This window comes from Saccopteryx leptura, chromosome 9, assembly GCF_036850995.1.
Source record: "Saccopteryx leptura isolate mSacLep1 chromosome 9, mSacLep1_pri_phased_curated, whole genome shotgun sequence".
In the NCBI taxonomy this organism is placed as follows: domain Eukaryota; kingdom Metazoa; phylum Chordata; class Mammalia; order Chiroptera; family Emballonuridae; genus Saccopteryx; species Saccopteryx leptura.
In genome coordinates, this window is record NC_089511.1 from 88574065 (window position 1) to 88594184 (window position 20120).

Below are 20120 nucleotides of genomic sequence, written 5' to 3' on the forward strand. Positions count from 1 at the left end.
CATGTTGAAGATAATGAGAACCAGATTCCTCACTGTCAGCAAAGTGAAGTAAAATGTGGAAAGTGGGAAGACTGGAATAAAATATGAGGTGTTGAACTAGAATTAGAGGTATTAGTTTGAACTCATGATTCTAAACATATACAGAAACAAAATAAGAGTGTGTGCCTATGTGTGTGAGAGCTAGAGATAAATGAGATAGAGAAAACATGCATACAATTTTCCTAGCTCTGTTGACTCAAAAAAGGCCTAGAAGCAATGACACCCCATAAGAAATGACCATACCTAGTGACCAGATCTGTGTTTTTAAAAACCATTCTCACTAAAAGAAAATGGGTCCTTGGAGAAATGGGTGAACACAGAGCCAGGAACGTGCATGACAAGTCTGACCATCCCAGTGTGTCAGTAAGAAACTGCAAAATGGTGGTACACATGAACAGTCAATTTGAAGAAACCTCCACAGGCCAAACATAAAAGACAAAAATGTTAGTATAAAAATAATGACAGTACCATCAGTTAAATAACAGTAACAAATGATTGAAAAAAAACAGGAATCCATGTTCACACACTGACATAAGGAATGAATATGAATATATAATAATATCTACATATTCTGATAGACATAGGGGGAGGGACAAAATCTACCATAGCATAGAAGGCCAAATACTAATAACTGTAGAAGGAACAATGTTGGAAAAAAACATTCAACGACCATCACAGTAAAAAGTGATTCAGACAAAAATCAATGCTAAAACTAATGGGTGAGGGTTTGATGAGAAAAGTTAAGGAACCTGACAGATACCACCAAGGGATCACATTAATAGTAATGGTATAAACTGACACTGGGCCAACTACTACAAAGTAATGAGAACACAGCATCTCTTCTGTGGTATTTCTGCCATATATATACATACATACACATAACCTAAATCTACACAAACACAAACTGAGGAGTGTTCCACAAATAACTGACCTTAACTCTTCAAGATGTCAAAGACACAGTTCCAGATTGAAGAGTAGACTTGTGATAACTAAAATACTTGTGATTCTGGATTGGACCATGGGAAATTGGGGGGGGGGGGTTAATTTGTTTTGTTATAAAGGCCATTATGAGACAATTGGTGAATTCTGAATTGATCTGTGGATTATATCAGTGTTTTTCAACCATCAGTCTGCAGACCAGTGTCAATTCACAAAAAAGTATAATCTTCATACAATGTAAGGGTGGTTAACTCTTTCATGGACCAGCAGACTGGAAGTTGAAAAACATTTGGATTAGACTAAATTATGGTATCAATGTTATTAACTTCCTGGTTTTGATGGATATACTGTAGCTAAACAGGAAAGTGCTCTTGTGTTTAGAAAGTACAAACTAAGGTATTTAGGAGTAATAGCCATCAAGTCTGCAACTTACTCTCAAGTCATTCATAACTCCCCCATGGGAGGGGTTCCATTTTGACTATCAAAGAGCATTTAGCAATGTCTGAAACAATGAGGGAGGAGGGGAAAGCCTGGGGTGCTGCCAGGCTTCCTCCAGAACACAGTGCAAAACATCTCCAATTTTGAGGCTAAGCCTGATAGGTGGGAAAGGAAACTCTTGCCACTACAGTCCATGGACTACCTCTTTATCATTCAAAAATGAAGTCATTAGTGTCTTCAAGAGCCAGACAATCCCTCTGTCCTATCAACTACATGCTGGTGTTTCTATATATTATAACAGAGAACTGGAACAAATGCTGAGAATATTTCCTATACCCACTTACCTAGTGCTCCCCACCTTTTTTTTCCTCTGGAGATTTCTGAGATAACTTACATAAAAATTCCTTAGGGAATTGAGTTTATCTTATTTTTCTACATAAAACATGAATCTTAATTTCTTACATATAAAACAAATCTATCATTTCCACCATATTAATTTATGTCACTGAACTTAATGCTGAAAACTTTGATCCATCATCAAAACTCAATAGGTAAAATATTCCCTTACTTCTGCTTCTCAATGCTTCTCTTCTTTTTAGTATCTTTTAAAGTAGTCTTTTAATGTCTTGAAGGCAAATGAATTACCTATTTCTTACAAACACTAGGGATTTTATACTGCTAACTTCTTGTTGCTCTCTTCCTGAAGTAGGCTTCTAAACTCTTTACCTAAACATTTCCATAAAAATACCTAACTTTCATGGGCTCTAAAGCATTTTTTATTCCTTTTTATGAAACGACTACAGCATCTAGGATCAAAGTTTCATCTTTGAGGCTTACTGCTCCATCTAAATCAGGTGTCCCCAGGGGCTGCATGCGGCCCCCTGAGGCTATTTATCCGCCCCCCAACCCCCACCCCGCTGCACTTCCAGAAGGGGCACTTCTTTCATTAGTGGTCAGTGAGAGGACCACTGTATGTGGCAGCCCTCCAACGGTCTGAGGGACAGTGAACTGGCCCCCTGTGTAAAAAGTATGGGGACCCCTGACTAGTTATAATACCGAAATTTTAAAATTCTGACATAATGCTCCTTAAAATTAAAGGGCCTTGAAAAATATTTCATTGGGAGGATGAAAAGGAAATTAAACATTAAGTCTCTCCAGGGAATAAAACATTGTTTAGGACTACTGTTTTAAGGCAGGGCTTTACCCATATTGCATCTTTCAAATGAGTCAATCCCATAGTTCTTTTGTTTTTATACATAAACAATACTTCCTCTGACATTACCTATCAACAGTAAATAGGTCTTCTGCTTACTAGGTCGCATGACCTGACTTATTCTAGGCCAGAGAGATTTCTTCATAATTAGGTCAAGTACATGTACTGCTGCCTTCTATATTACTCACTAGCAAAAAAATAACTCCAATATTAAGTTTAAAACAAAGTTTAAAAACTGAACACAAATAAGTACAAAGGAATATTGAATTAACATAAGCACACAAGATAAAATTTCAAAACTTTAGAATACATCACTATTACTTCATCCTTAAGTAAAATAATCTAAAGACAAAGGAATTGGAAATATTTGTTGTTCATAGTAATACTATTATAATTTAAAAAGTAATGTGTGCCTATAGGATAAAGCAAGTAAGATAAGAACAAAATTCTATGTTAAATTTGAAATTAAACTCGTTTATTTTTCAACATATCTGAAAGAGCCTAGATGCAATCCAGCACTCAGGTCTGGTTTCTAAGTACACACACGTGTACACACACACACACACACACATGGATACTTGAATAAATGAATGATTCCTTGACTGAAAATGGGTACAAGATGAGTCTGGGTAATCTTTTGCCTAGATAGCAAGGAGTACTCAAAAGAAGATGGGGTTATATCAAAGGACACCAGATAGCTTGAAATGGTTCACACTAGCCTAATCTATTAGAAATGTTTATTACATAAAAATGTTTGAGTCTATAGTAATCAAGAGAGTGGGGGGAAGCAGGGAGAGAACTCCTCTTTATAAAATTCCAGTTTTTTGTTTTTCTTTTTTAAGTGAGGAGAAATAGAGAGACAAACTCCTGCGTATGCCCCAACTGGGATCCACCCAGCAACCTTTGTCTGAGGCTGATTCTCGATTTAACTGAGCTATCCTCAGCTCCTGAGGCTGACACTCAAACCAAGCAAGCTATCTTCAGTGCCTGAGGCTGATGCTCAAACTAGTTGAGCCACTGGCTGAGAGAGAGAGAGAGAGAGAGAGAGAGAGAGAGAGAGAGAAGAAAAAGAGGGAGGGGAAGAAAAGCAGATAATAGCATCTCATGTGTGCTCTGACTGGGGATCAAACCCAGACATCCACAAGCTGGGCCAATACTCTATTCACTAAGCCAACTGACCAGGGCCCAGAATTCCAGTTATTAAATGTGGAAAAAACAGCAACTAGAAAACTCCTTTCTGCAACTGTCGGTGTAATGAATGATGCAGGCTTGATCAGTGACAGCACAGTGGATAAAGCGAGATCACTGGTTTGAAACCCTGAGGTCACTGACTCTGAGCACAGGCTAGTCAGCAAAGGGTGGGTATATTATGTATTGTACACAATCCCAAGCTGACCAGCTTGAGCCCAAAGGTCACTGGTATGAAAAGTCCATGGTCGCTAGCTTGAGCAAGAAGACACTGGCTCAGCCCTGGGTCAAGGCACAAATGAGAAGCAATCAATGCACAACTAAGTGAAAACAACTATGAGTTGATACTTCTCACTTCTATCTTCTGGTGTCCGTGTGTTTCAAAAAAAAAAAAAATTATGGCCCTGGCCGGTTTGCTCAGGGGTCAGTGCATCAGTCCAGTGTATGGACATCCCAGGTTCAATTCACAGGGCACACATGAAAAGTGACCATCTGCTTCCCTACCTCTCCTTCTCCCCCTTCTCTCCCTTCTCCCTCCTGCAATCAGTAGAGTTCGACTGGTACGAGCATCAGCCTCAGGCGCACAGGATAGCTCCATTGCTCAAGGGTCAGCCTCAGGTGCTAAAAATAACTAGGTTGCTGGGAGGCTCCCAAATGGAGCACATGCAGAAAGAGCCTGTCTGTCTCCCCTTCTCTCACTTAAAAAGAAAATTATGCTAAAATGATGAGGTAAAACAGTAATAATGGGGAACAGGATAGTCACATGGTGCCAGAGTAGTGCAAGAAAAATGTACTTTATTTTGGAGAAAGCTGGTTATCACAACCTCAATAGGTAGTTAAGAAATATTAATAGGATACCATGTGTTGTGTAGCTTCTGATGTGAAGCAACATATACAATAACACTCTGAAGTATTCTTGCCAAACTATGTTTAACATGAGCCTAATCAAACTTCTCAGATTTAACTTCCAATGTTCTCTGACCCTATACTACTTTAATATGGTGGTGTAACAGCTCACATTGACATAAAAAACAATCACATAAATTCTGATTATGGAACATTCTACAAGACAAATATACTGGGCTCCTTAAAAATAATTTCAGTTCCATGGGAAATTTTTAAAAGATGAGAAGAGTGCTCAAGAATAAAGAGATAAGTACAATAATCATATCACCACAGTTAAGTATGAGACTGTCCTTTTTTCTTAAGAAATTAATGCTATCTACAACTCACTTCCAAATAGAACGGGGGGGGGGGGGGCAACCATTTGGTGCAATTATGTCAAAATGTTAACTGGAAATCTATCTAGGTAGGGGGTTATGAGTATTCACTTTATCATTCTTATTATTTTCTGTATTTAAACTTTTTCATAATAAAAAAGTTGAGGGAGGAAAATAAAATAGAATTGCTTTAAATCAGCAGTTGTCAAAATGTATCCCTAGAGGTCCACAAAACTTTCAGCATTGTCTATAAAGCCAAAACCATTTTCAAAGTAATCTTTATTATATGCGGCTTAAGTGTCTGTCGCTGATAGCTTATTGGTTGCTTGCGTAACTGTACTAGCCAATGGGGTGAAGTTGCCACGGCATTCAAATATTCCCACCTTCTGGCATGCCACCTCACAAATTGAGGTTCAAGATTGGAGCAATTATTATGCTGTTAAGAAATCTTAACACCAGAAGGGGTCTTTGCAATGGTACAAGACTAGAGGTTCTCCAATTGAAAAATAATGTCATAATAGCTAAGTCTTTGACTGGCTCCTCGAAAGGTGAAATACATGTCATTCCAAGAATTGATTTGGCTCCATCTCAAACAGGGTTGCCGTTTCAACTGAGACGTAGACAATTTCCTGTAAAACTTGCCTTTGCTATGACCATCAATAAGTCTCAGGGCCAAACGCTTAAGCGTGTCGGCATTTTTTTACCTGAGCCTGCATTTGGACACGGTCAACTTTATGTTGCCTGTTCAAGAGTTTGTGAAAGAACGGACATAAAATTAAAAATAATTGATGGTCCTCTGCAAGGCGAGCTTAAAAATGATGGAAAGATCTACACAAGAAATGCTGTGTAGCCCTGGCCGGTTGGCTCAGCGGTAGAGCGTCGGCCTAGCGTGCGGAGGACCCGGGTTCGATTCCCGGCCAGGGCACACAGGAGAGGCGCCCATTTGCTTCTCCACCCCTCCGCCGCGCTTTCCTCTCTGTCTCTCTCTTCCCCTCCCGCAGCCAGGGCTCCATTGGAGCAAAGATGGCCCGGGCGCTGGGGATGGCTCTGTGGCCTCTGCCTCAGGCGCTAGAGTGGCTCTGGTCGCAACATGGCAACGCCCAGGATGGGCAGAGCATCGCCCCCTGGTGGGCAGAGCGTCGCCCCATGGTGGGCGTGCCGGGTGGATCCCGGCCGGCGCATGCGGGAGTCTGTCTGACTGTCTCTCCCCGTTTCCAGCTTCAGAAAAATGAAAAAAAAAAAAACAAAAAAAAAAACAAAAAAAAGAAATGTTGTGTACAAAGAGATCTTTGACGTGTGAATTAACATTTTATTATTTAAATCACCTTTCTTTATTGAACTAGCAGTGGCTCTTAAGAAATGTACCGCCAGTGGTTTCCTTCATTGCACTCTACTTTAAGCAATTAAGCAAGTAGAAGGGGGAAACCCTGTGGGGCAGTAAGCAAAGGGGCGTCCTCGCCGCCTGCCCTGGGTAATTCAGTTTGAATTAGCAGACACCTTTGCACAAGTCATTTTAATTACAATTTATAATATCTAGAACAGCGGTCATTTCATATGACCGCTAGGCTTTCTAGTAATGTTATATGCCTTTTACACAATGTTGACTTCTGTACAGAGTACAAAAGCAATGGTGAGTAAAGCTGTTGGTGCCTTACTACACATCAGGGAAGGGACTCTGAAATGTATTAAACAGTCATATTCTTCACTGCCACATACCTGTTAAAAAATAAAATGCCAGCCTGACCTGTGGTGACGCAGTGCATGAAGCGTCAACCTGGAATGCTGAGGTCGCTGGTTCAAAGCCCTGGGCTTGGCCCATCAAGGTACATACATATAAGACGTAACTGCTATGAGTTGATGCTTCCCACTCCCCTCCTCCCTTTCTTTCTCCCCTCTCTAAAATCAATAAGTGAAATCTTAAAAAAATAAAATGCCAGCTTCACATTAGATAAAGCCCTTGATGAAGGATAAAAAGTATTAATTTTATCAAATCACAACCCTTCAGTACACTAATATTCCGTATGACAAAACAAGTATGCATAAAATATTTCTGCTATATATAGGGCATGGTAGTTGTGTTCAAGAAAAAACATTACTGCTCGAGTTGCAAGCTCAACTTTTCTCAGAAACATCATTCTTTTATTTGAGAGACTGACAAACTTTGTTTACACAGACGAGTATTTGGCAGACATTTTCTCAAATGAACAAAGTGGGTCTCTTGCTGTCAGTCATTTTCCTTGAAATAATTTTTACCAATGAAAAAATTTCAACTTTTAAGTAAAAAATAAATATTTGGAGAATTTTTAACTACCACTGTGAACTTGATGCACTCCCAATACTTAAAAGCACTTCTGATGAGTTTGGCAGTAATATTAATGTGATTTTTTTAATGTTGTTTAATGAGGTGTGAGCTCATTTGAAAGATTTGTATTAGTCAGTATAATCACAATTTTTCAAATGACCAATGTATAATGTTACAAAGCAGATTTGTGTAAAAGATCCATTCGAAGTACAAGCAGACCAACAGATTTTAATGTCACAGCATGCAAAGTTCATCAGAATGGTTTTAGATCACAAACAAGTTGCACCTAATTTTTAAGAACTCCCATTTGTTACGTTTAGTACAGTATCAAAGAATAATGTTTACAATTACCTGAAAAGGTTATTGAAAATGCAACCCATTATCTACGTGAGACTGAATTTCTCCATATATTTTAACCAAAACAACACAATGAAATACATTGATTGAAGGGGATATGAGAATTTAGCTTTCTTTTACAAAGTGAAACTTTAAAGTGGCAAAAAATGTAAAATGTTATCCTACTTTTTAAAGAAAATTTTTTCATAAAAATGTTATGTTATGTTAACATGTAATGAGTTATTGTTATTTTCAGGTAAAATGCTAATAAACATTTAAATGTTTTCACTTCTCTAATTTGATAAATACTGACATATAATCAAAAGCGATTTGGGATTCTCAATAATTTTTGTAAGACTGTAAAGTGGTCCTCAGACAAAAAAACTGATTTAACTGTTGCTATGGAAATCAATACCTATCACACACAATTTGCAATAAACCAAAAACCTCATCTTAGCACTAATGACTTTAGTCTTTATACCATGTTACTACCCAAGCACCTACCCCCAAAGTAAGTTAACTGTTGAAATTAGCATTAAGCACTTTTTTTTTCTCATGGGGTTGGGCATCTGGGGGAGCAGGAACATAATAGAACAATTACTTTGAAAAGATTCCCAACTGGCTCTTTACATAGGTAAAAAAGGAAATGAAAAAAAAATACAACATAAAATAAAACCAAATAAAATGAAGCTAAAAAAATACACTTATTCTTTAGTTGCTAAAAATCAGTTCAATCTACAAAAGGCTTAGACAGCTTCTAAATGTAATTCACAACAGCAAATATATTTAACACCATAAAAAAACTAAGTAAAAATGTGGGTGGAGCGCAGAGCACATTCCTAGCAGCTGTGGCTAATGCAATGCTGTGAGAATACTCCAGCTCCCAGAACCCTCCTGGGCATACCCAAGAAGGGAGCTTGCCCGCTATAAGGAAGTGACTTAGTGCCAACCACGCAGCTCCCTGGTCTTTTCAGCCATTGGCTATGAAGAACACACTGTAACATCCTACTGGCTGAACCCATGTATATAAGCTAGCTTACTTCCTGAATAAAGTGGATCTGCGTCACTGAACCTGGTCCCCGGAGTTGGGTCTTTGCATCTTCGTCGTCCTCACCCCCTGCAGGACTTGTCCACAACTGGCGCCCAACGTGGGGCAGGGACCTAACTGGCAACCAAGGGACGGGTGAGTGACCCTCTGCAATGGGAAACCTTCTCCCTTACTCTTGAGCCCCGCAGGCTCGAGCCCTGCACGCCTTATTGCAGAGCAGGCGAGTTGAAGTTTGTGAAAAGGATCTCTGTACTTACTGGGAGATCCTCTCTAGTCTCAATCCCTGGATTGAGGACGCGCCACTCTGGGACCTGGATACTTGGGCCTGAGCTCTCCGAAGTGTTCATTCGGCAAAGGTGCATGGGGGACAAACCTTCCCTCTTGGCCTCACTCCAGCCTTATTAGCAATACACGCCTGCTTGACCGGTGCTCCTGCTGGTGACCCTCCACCAGTGCCAAAGATATTGCAGACTGCCTCTCTCTCTGGGGAGCCCCTACCTCCCTATTTGCCCCCCTCCACTGAGGAGAAAAGTAGTTTATCCTCCAAGTTTGACAAAATCGCGGCTGAGCGTGCAGAAACGAAACCAACCGAATTGCTAACTGCGCCATCAGCTCTGCTGCTGGAAAAAGAGGAAGTCTCTACTTCCATATTCCCTGCTGGGGCTCAATGCCCCACCCCAGCCTCTCAGATCCCATTTTCTACCCCAGCTTTAACTCCAACACGTGTTCCTGCTGCAGACCCATGGGCCAGCCTGTACGCCCCCATGTGTCTTTTTTCTTTCTGTCTGTCTTGTCTACTTTTCTGTATCTCTCGCACTCTCTCTCCCCCACCCCTCATTGGTATCCAGCATCTACCCATCTTCCACACAGCATGCTTGCGCTTACAGATGCCAGCCGGTCCTATTGTGGAATAGTGTTCAAAGCACAAACGGAAGGCACTAAATTCCACAAATTTAGTTATGAGGGATCTGTACAAGTAGGTGAACTACTAGCCATTTACTATGTGCTACACCTTTGGCAACATGGCCCCCTAACATTTTTTCAGATAGTGCTTATGCAGGACAAACAGTCAAATGCCTTGCCCATTCCACCTTCCAGCCCAAGCAGACATTACTAGATAGGTAAGCTTAAAGAACTGTTAGAGGAGCATCAACACCCTTCGTATATTCAGCACCTTTGCTCCCATTTTGGCTTGCTTGGCCCCCTAGCGGCAGGCAACACACAAGTTGATTGTCTAGTTTTAACAGTCTCCCCTATTGAGCAAGCCAGACAACTTCATACCCGGTTTCATATGTCTGCTGCCCATTCTCTCAAACCTCTCTTTCCCCATCTCACTCACGCTACCTGCAAACACCTTGTTTGCATATGTAAACAGTGCAGGCCCTTACTACCCTTAGGCCCCCTACAACCACAGGGTGTCAACCCTCGAGGCTTACAGCCTAATGCTATGTAGCAAATAGATGTCACTCATGTCCCCCCACGTCATTTGGTAAACTCCGCTACGTACACATAGCAGTAGACACCTTCTCCGGAGCCGTCTCAGCCACGGCCCTAGCAGGAGAAAAACTACACATGCAATTTGTGCATTTCAACAGGCTATGCTTTGCCTTGGTGTACCTTGGGAAATTAAAACTGACAATGGGCCCTGTTATACCAGCAGCCAATTTAAAGCCTTTTGTTCCCAATGGCAAATCACATACCACCTTGGCATTCCTTATAATCCCCAAGGACAAGCTGTTGCAGAATGGCGACACAGAGACATAAGCTTCAGATTCAAAAAGAAAGGGGGGATATGCCCCGGGCATCTCCTGGAGAAATGCTACTCAGTGCTGTATTCACTCTTAATTATTTAACTTTTGATTTTGAAGGAGTAACTCCCGCTTATAAACATTGGGGAGGCCTTCATAGCCAACCGACCCCGTTGCTGTTAGTACGCTGGAAGGATCCAGCCACAGCTCAGTGGCAGGGACTGTACCCCCTTCTAATGCAAGGGAGAGGTTATGCTTGTGTTCTTCCAGAAAATAGCCTACATCCAATTTGGATCCCAGGAAGGAACGTATGGCCACTCCCGGTGTCCCAAGATGACCCCACCAACACCACTTCCAACACCTGCAAACCCTCCAGTTTTGGAAGTTGAGATTGAATGCAACCATATGCAGTATGCAGCCCGCAGCAAGCCATCCGTTCCATGTTTGGACTATGGGACTTTTGTGGGAAGGGGGTGTGCATGAACCTACGTCCATTTTTTACAATCAAAACTGAACTGTGTTTAATGGTACCTAGCAGGTCTCTATAACACAATGGGAGGGAAATGACATCCCGACCCCTAGGAGGAATCCCCTGTTTAAGACCCCTGTTCTATTTCCTAACTAGTCAAACATACTCTGGTTTCTCTTCAGATCGCATAAATCTTTCGCCTTTTACTAACTAGTCAAACATTACAGAAGCTTGCCTCATTGTTTAATCCAGCTAATCTATTAGCATATAGTATAATAGGTATTATAGTTGTTTTAGTTCTACTAGAGTTCCGTTACATAATGCATAGCATTCAGAATCTACAACAACAGCAAGCTGTCATTCATCAAGTCCAACTGGCCTTAATTAAAAGAGAAGGGGGAGCTGTGAGTGAAGCGCAGAGCACATTCCTAGCAGCTGTGGCTGATGCAATGCTATGAGAATATTCCAGCTCCCAGAAGCCTCCTGGGCATACCCAGGAAGGAAGCTCGCCCACTATAAGGAAGTGACTTAGCACCAACCATGCAGCTCCCTGACCTTTTCAGCCACTGGCTATGAAAGACACACTGGGACATCCTATAGGCTGAACTCATATATATAAGCTAGCTTACTTCCTGGATAAAGTGGATCTGCGTCACTGAACCTGGTCCCAGGAGTTGGGTCTTTGCGTCTCCGTCGTCCTCACCCCCGGCAGGACTTGACATAAAAACATTTTTAATAAAAAGGTAAAGGCAAACAAATTATTCTCAATATCTATGCTAAACCATATTAAAATGATGTAAATAATGAATCAGGAATGAAGTTAGATGCTCACTTTAGTCGTACATATACTAAAACTGCATGAAAAGAGATTAGCACAGCCTTTGTGTAAGAGTGACATGCAAATTAGTAAAGAGTTCCCTATCAAAAAAAAAAATTATGTTGGCCTCTTAACACTAATACAAAAATAAACACTTCTGTAAGATTTAAAAGTATAAAACTCTTGCCTGACCAGGCAGTGGTACAGTGGATAGAGAGTTGGACTGGGACGTGGAGGACCCATGTTCGAAACACCAAGGTCACCAGCTTAAGTACAGGCTCATCTGGCTTGAGTGTGGGGTCACTGACTTGAGCCCAAAGGTTGCTGGCTTAAAGTCCAAGGTCATTGGCTTCAGTAAAGGGTCACTCCCTCTGCAGCCCCCCCAATCAAGGTACATATGAAAAAGCAATCAATGAACAACTACAGAGACTGAAGAGTAGTAACAGAATTAATGTTTCTCATCTCTCTACCTTCCTATCTGTCTGTTCCTATCTCTCTGTCCCTCTCTCTGTCTCCATCACATACATACATACATACATACATACATACATACATACATACATACATATACATACATACATAAATAGTTTAGAACTTTAGACCAATGGAAGCCCTGGTAGTTTGCTCAGTGGTCAAGTGTCAGCCCCGCGTATGGATGTCCCAGGGCTCAATTCCCAGACAGCACAAAGGAGAAGTGCCCATCTGCTTCTCCATCCTTCCCCCTCTTGTTTCTCTCTCTCTCTCTCTCTCTCTCTCTCTTCTCCTCCCCTCTTGCAGCCAGGCTCCATTGGAGCGAGTTGGTCCCAGGCTCTGAGGATGGCTCCATGGCCTCTGCCTCAGGTACTAAAAAATGGCTCCATTGCAACAAATCAAGAGCCTCAGATGGGTAGAGCATCACCCCCTAGTAGGCTTGCCAGGTGGATCCCGGTTGGAGCGCATGTGGGAATATGTCTCTGCCTCCCCTACTCTCACTATAAAAAAAAAGAAGAAGTGCCTGTCCGGACGGTGGCGCAGTGGATAGACTGTCGGACTATGATGCTGAGGACCGAGGTTCGAGACCCCGAGGTCGCCGGCTTGAGCGCGGGCTCATCTGGTTTGAGCAAAAAAGCTCACCAGGTTGGACCCAAGGTTGCTGGCTCCAGCAAGGGGTTACTCGGTCTGCTGAAGGCCCACAGTCAAGGCACATATGAGAAAGCAATCAATGAACTAAGGTGTTGCAATACGCAACGAAAAACTAATGATTGATGCTTCTCATCTCTTCGTTCCTGTCTGTCTGTCCGTCTATCCCTCTCTCTGACTCTCTCTCTGTCTCTGTAAAAAAATAAATTAATTTTTTAAAAAAAGAGATAAGTGGCAAAGCTACATGACAAGTTTGGCAATGATATAACACCAAAAGCACAGGCAACAAAAGAAAAAATAAATTGGAGTTTACCAAATTTAAAAAATTTGTGGGCCCTGGCCAGCTGGCTCAGTCATAGAGTGTCAGCCCAATGTATGGATGTCCTGGGTTCGATTCCCTGTCAGGACACACATAAGAAACACCCATCTGGCTGGAGCAGGGCTGGAAAAGACTGAACCCTCCCTTAGAAACACCCATCTGCTTCTCAACCGCTCCCCCTCTCGCTTCTCTCTCTCTCTCTTCCCCTCCTGCAGACTTGGCTCAATTGAAGCCAGTTGGCCCAGGCACTGAGGATGGCTCCACAGCCTCTCTTCAGGAGCTAAGAAGAGATAGGTTGCTGAGCAGCAGAGCAATGCCCCAGATGGGTAGAGCATTGCCCCCTAGTGGGCCCGCTGGGTGGATCCTGGTCAGGGCGCATGTGGGAGTCTGTCTCTGCCTCTCCTCCTCTCACTGAATAAAAAAATAATAAATTAAATAAATAAATGTTGTGTGCTACAGCACGCTATCCAGCGAGTAGAAAGACAACAATGGGGGAATCTAGGCATACATTGGGGAACAATTTTTTTTTTTTTCATTTTCTGTTGCAATGAGGTTTTATAACTCTATTTATTTTTGTATCACTGATTCCAAATCTGAAATCCTTTTTTTTGGCGCATGCTCTAGTTTTTATGCAATTTTAGTTTCTTTTTGTTACAGTTAATGGCATGCATTGGTTTTTAAATTGGAGTTAAAGGGCAAAGACTCTTGGATTGAACATAATAATGTAATTAATGTTTTACAAATATCACTTTTACATAATTGTAGTTGTTTTTAAATGTAAAAACTTATCTGATAAAAACACCCTCTTATTTTGTTTTAAGATTGAATCATGGCTTCTTCAAGTAGGCATAAATGTAAGAATAGTCCTGACACCTTCTGTTATATATGTGGCTGTTACACACTTCAATGTCAAAGGCGCAATATTTCATCATTTGCGACACGTGCACATATTGCCTATTTTCAAGTTCCCCTTGGTGATCAAGACAAAAATTGGGCTCATCATATTGTGTGTCATATTGTGAGGAAATGCTTCGTGACTGGACAAAAGGAAAACACAAAGGAATGCCTTTTGGTATTCCCATGGTTTGGCGTGAACCTAAGGACCACAGCAGTGACTGTTATTTCTGTCTGATCCATACAAAGGGCATCGGCAAGAAAAAACGGCATATGATCGCATATCCTAATATTTCTTCAGCAATACGACCTATCCCACACTCTGAGACACTCCTGGTTTCAGTTTTCAATGGTTTTATTTCTTCTAAGGACGAAGAAAGTGAACGTGGTGATCAAGTGTATTTTGATTAGATGCATGAGGAAATGGTTGTAGAATCTAAAGGGTCTTCTTCTGATGCCAAGCAGTCATTAACCCCTCAGCAGTTTAGCCAACCCGAATTGAATGACTTAGTAAGAGATTTGGGCCTATCAAAGAAAGCAGCTGAGTTATTAGCCTCCGGGCTTCAAGAAAAGAATGTATTTCACCGGTCAGCTAAAGTATCCCATTTCAGGAAGTGTGAACAAATTTTTTGTGGACTTTTTTCCTGAAGACAAACACTTTGTTTACTGTCATGATATCAGTAGTCTACCCAGCCAGCTAGGTGTTACCACTTATAGTCCAACAGAATGACGGCTATTTCTTGACAGCTCTAAACGAAGTCTGAAATGTGTTCTCCTACACAATGGTAATGTTTATGCAGGAGTTCCAATTGGTTATTCAACTCATCTGCGAGAAGATAATAACATAAAAATTGTCCTCGACTTACTGAAGTATGAGGAGCATAACTGGATCATTTGTGTGGATCTTAAAATGGTAAATTTCCTGCTAGAACAACAGAGAGGTTTCACGAAGTATCCTTGTTTTCTGTGTTTGTGGGACAGCTGAGCTTGGGAGAAACACTGGACACAGAAGAAGTGGTCGAAACGTGAAGTTCTGGAAGCAGGGATGCAAAATACTGTGAATGAACCTGTAGTTAATCAAGACAGGATCATTTTCCCCCCCACTTCACATCAAACTTGGCTTAATGAAGCAGTTTGTTCAGGCTTTGAATAGAGAAAGTGAATGCTTTCAAACATATTATTTCTGCTTTTCCTGCCTTGTCTTTCAAGATAAAAGCAATGGACCTCATTCAATGGACCTCAAATTCGAACCCTCATACGTGAGGAAGAATTTGCCAGGAAGATGAATAAGGAGGAGAAAACAACATGGCAGTCTTTTGTGGCGGTTACAAAGAACTTTCTTGGTAACAAAAAAGCAGAAAACTATGAACTTCTGGTTCAAAGGATGCTGCTGGCTTTCCGTGACATTGGATGTAACATGAGCGTTAAGATTCACTTCCTAAACAGTCACTTTGATAAGTTTCCTGAAAATCTTGGAGCTGTTAGTGATGAGCAGACTACTGCTGGAGCATCAAATGAGACTGTCCTCAACAACTACACAAACGCAAGAGCTACAAACGCAAATTTTTGCCTGAATAGAATTTTTATATAAGTTTTGCACAAATTTTATGATTAAAATAAGTTTTAATATGTTCTATTTCAAAATTGTAGACAAATTCTGATGCAATCATATCTTTTAGTGTATTAGTATATTTATTGCATTATATAAATTATCTTTTCACAAAGATGATACCCAAAAAGACATTCTACTTCATTATGTTAAACTAAATGTTGAAAATTTCACAATAAGATGAAAACCTAAAATCTTGAATTGCAAAAAAACTGTAGCTTACTGAGAAAAGCTAATGTCAGATTTGAGATCAGCACACTTGAATTAGGTAAGAACAAGTGTTTTTGTGGATGCAACAAAAATTTTGTTCCCCAATCATGTATCTAATTAGGCACTGATATCTACAATACACAAAGAACTCCTGTAACTCAACAACAAAAACACAAACAACTCAAAAACTGGGCAAATAACCTGAGTAGACCTTTCTCCAAAATAGATAAACAAGTGGCCAGTAAGTACATGAAAAGATGCTCAACATCACTAATTAGGAAAATGCAAATACCATTTCACAGCTATTAGAATTGCTATTAAAAAAAACAACCTCAAAATAAGTGCTGGTAAGAATGTGAAGAAATTAGCAACTTTAAGCATCCCTGGTAAGAGTGTAAAATGGTACAGCCAAGGTGGAAAACATTTGGGCAGTTAAACAAAGACCTAACATATATCCCCCAAAATTCTACTCTTAGATAGTCAAAAGAATTGGGAGCAGGAACTCAAATAGCCAGAAGGTAAAAACCAGGTATCCACCAACAGATGAATATATAAACAATGGACTATTATTCAGCCATAAAAATGTATGCAATGTTCATACAGGCTACAACATCAATGACTTTGACACCATTATGCTTAGTGAAATAACCCACTTACATGAGGTACCTACAACAGGCAAGTTCATAGAGATAGAAAGTAGAATAGTGCTTACGAGGACCAGAAGGAAGGAGAGTAAAGGGGAAGTTATATGAGTTATGTTTAATGGGTACAGAGTTTTGTTGGAGACGATTAAAATGTTTTGGGTAGCCCTGGCCGGTTGGCTCAGCGGTAGAGCATCGGCCTAGCGTGCGGAGGACCCGGGTTCGATTCCCAGCCAGGGCACACAAGAGAAGCGCCCATTTGCTTCTCTACCCCTCCACTGCGCTTTCCTCTCTGTCTCTCTCTTCCCCTCCCGCAGCCGAGGCTCCATTGGAGCAAAGATGGCCCGGGCGCTGGGGATGGCTCTGTGGCCTCTGCCTCAGGCGCTAGAGTGGCTCTGGTCGCAACATGGTGATGACCAGGAAGGGCAGAGCATCGCCCCCTGGTGGGCAGAGCGTCGCCCTATGGTGGGCAGAGCATCGCCCCATGGTGGGCGTGCCGGTGGATCCCGGTCGGGCGCATGTGGGAGTCTGTCTGACTGTCTCTCTCTGTTTCCAGCTTCAGAAAAATGAAGAAAAAAAAAAAATGTTTTGGGTATAGATAATAGTGATGATTATACAACACTGTGAATGTATTCAATGTCCTTTAATTGTATATTTGCATATAATAAACATATTTTACCACACTTCAAAAAAATGGTTACAATGTTTTTAAAAAATGACTTACATTTATTCATTGCAAGAAAATTTAATTGCCATAATATCTTTTAGTCATTTTCAAATAAAAAAAGAGCTGACCAAAAAAAAAAAAAAAAAAAGAGCTGACACCTCCAATAATAAATAAATATTACAAGTCATGGATAATGCTTTACTTACCCTTTTGGGGCCACTAAAAATCTTTCTGGTATTTTCCTTTGATTTATCTCCTTGTTTATTTGGGGGCTTCTTCACACTTTCAGGCACACCAGGCAAGTCCTCTGTAAAATCCAAGTTTTCTGAAATGGTAATCAAAACTAGCTAGCTTTCTAACATTTCAAATTATTTACCAAACAATCTATGAACATTTGGTGGGGAGGGAGGGGGCACACTGTTGGGAAAAAAAGAATAAAGGAATAAAAGCACCACACAATTGACAAAATCCTCTCAACAATATTAAGTCTCATTCTCCCATTCTCATAATACTTGTCCCAGCCCCCCCCCAAGAAAAAAGTAGAAATCTGTTATGTATATGCTCCCATTTTATTTTGCATAAATGGGAAAATCAATTCTTTCACAAAATAACCATTAGATATATATCCTGACACAAACATCAGCATGGCCTACTTTAAACACCCACATACAATTATCAAGTGGTATCTCTCTATCTTCTACATTTTCCTAGAATTTAAGGACAAAATAATGTTGGCTTTCAAAGAATGCCCACTTCTATCTACAAAGACCACATTTTAAAAAAAAATTAAATGGCTATCTTTGGCAAAAGATACAAAATGACCTAATCCAGTGTAGTTTAGTGATTTAGGGGACCATCACACAAAACTAACCAAAAGATCAGACTGTTTCCCAAATGGTTATAAATATTCTTTTTCTTTTTCCCTCTCAAGCTTAAAAAAGAATAAAATAGGAAAACTTTTCTCTAGGACAGACTTTAAAAATGTTTGCTATTTCATACATTACATGAAGACCCAAATTCCAACTCAGCCCTGGCCAGGTGACTCAGTGGCAAGTGTCAAACCAACACACCAGAGGTTGAAGGTTTGACCCCTGGTCAGGCCATGTACAAGAAGCAATCAAGCAGTACACAACTAAGTGAAACAAGCTGATGCTTCTCTCTCTCTCTCTCTCTCTCTCTCTCTCTGCCTTTCCCCCCCTTCCTTGGCACCCCCCTTGTTTTCTCTCTCTCAAATGAATTGAAAAATTAAAAAAAAAAATCCAACTCAAATATCTCTAATTTAAAATTTTTATTTATTTATTTTTTGTTTGTTTTTTAGTGAGAGACAGACAGACAGGAAGGGAGAGAGATAAGAAGCATCAACTTATAGTGGCAGTACCCTAGTTGTTCACTAACTGCTTTTCATATGTGCCTTGACCAGGGGGGCTCCAGCCAAGCCAGTGACCCCTTGCTCAAGTCGGCAACCTGAGGTTTCAAACCTGGGTCCTCAGGGTCCAGATCAGTAACTCTATATATCCACTGCGCCACCACCTGGTCAGGCTCAACTTAGTTTTTAAAAGGAAGCCTAATAAATTCACATTTGAAAGTTTAAAAAGTAACATTATCCCAAGATATAAATTTCAACCACAGATTTTCCATTGCAGATTAAGATAATTTGCCATCAAGGTTAGTGTACGAGCTAAGTAAATTGCAGCAGACAGGAGCTCCAGTGTCATACATTTTTACTTATCATTCCCCTGAGTAAGCAACTTTAAAGCTGACTGCCCAGTCAGATCTCAAGTAACTAGTAAGGTTCCTGTAAACCTGAGTTCTCCAGCAGTGATTCAAGACAACATTGATAATTCTGACAGTATCCTTATTTGATTTTTTTTTTTTTTTTTGCTGTGAGGGAGTTAGGGATGAGCCCTTAGAAGCTACTCCTGTGTAATTCTAGTTTTTAGATAAGAGTGATTCTAATCTAGAAAAACTATTTTTAGGCCAAGTGAAGCAAAGTGGTAGGTAGTCTCTAGTATGATTTACACTCTATGAGAAAACCTTTGTGGAAGAATACTATTAAAATTCTAATTCCTCTATGACCCTAATAGGACAAAAGCTTTTTATTCTTTTTTTTAATTTTTATTATTTTTATTTTTATTGAATCCAGAGAGAGGAAGGGGGGTAAGGGGGAGACAGAAGCATCAATCTGTTTCTGTATGTGCCCCTGCCAAGGACCGAACCAGCCACCTCTGCATTGCAAGACAATGCTCCATCCAGCCAAGCGAGCTATCCAGCCAGGGCCAAAACTTTATTTAGCAAGTAAACCAATACAGAAAAACTGTATTTGGTCAAATACAAATAAATATAGCCCCTGTATCCCAGAGGCTTTCACATATTCTTCCTCACTCAGCTGTCAATTCACTTCACAAAACCCTTGTTAAGTAATGACTTAATTATAGCAAAGCTAACCTATTTCTTTAGCTTGTCTCTCACAGTGGAGACTATTAACTCCTTGAGGACCTCTAGGTATTACTGGTCCTACTATCTTAAGAGACAAATTTTCATCATTAAGAATAAAAATTACTTATTACTTTTCAATTTTATTGTCACTTTAAGAGGATAATTAAGATTATGATTTAAACTTAACTTCAAACTAAGATTTCTCCAGAACGTTTTTAACATTTATTAGTTTAGTTCTGAGCCAAATGCAAAGGTTCTTTATCAATTTTAAGTTTCTTACATTTCCCTCATTACAACCATCTACCAGACTAGTTCTAAACGTCCAAAATCTATCTTCCTGTATCCAACGCATTTGAATTTTCCAAAGGAAACATCAAGATGCCTGTTAGGGCCCTGGCCAGTTGGCTCAGTGGTAGAGCGTCAGCCTGGCGTGCAGAAGTCCTGGGTTCGATTCCCGGCCAGGACACA

The 20120-nt window shown here is 40.5% G+C and overlaps 1 protein-coding gene across 2 annotated transcripts in view; it reads right to left on the reverse strand.

The window, feature by feature from the left end:
- WAPL (WAPL cohesin release factor) overlaps positions 1-20120 on the reverse strand; it is a 103085-nt gene that overhangs the window by 51807 nt on the left and 31158 nt on the right. The window contains exon 4 of one of the 2 annotated variants that reach the window (XM_066348119.1): positions 17423-17523. In XM_066348119.1, coding sequence (XP_066204216.1) covers positions 17423-17523 — 101 coding nt within the window. Of the gene's footprint in view, positions 1-17422; positions 17542-20120 lie in introns of both variants that reach the window. The other variant, XM_066348118.1, reaches the window with a different exon arrangement.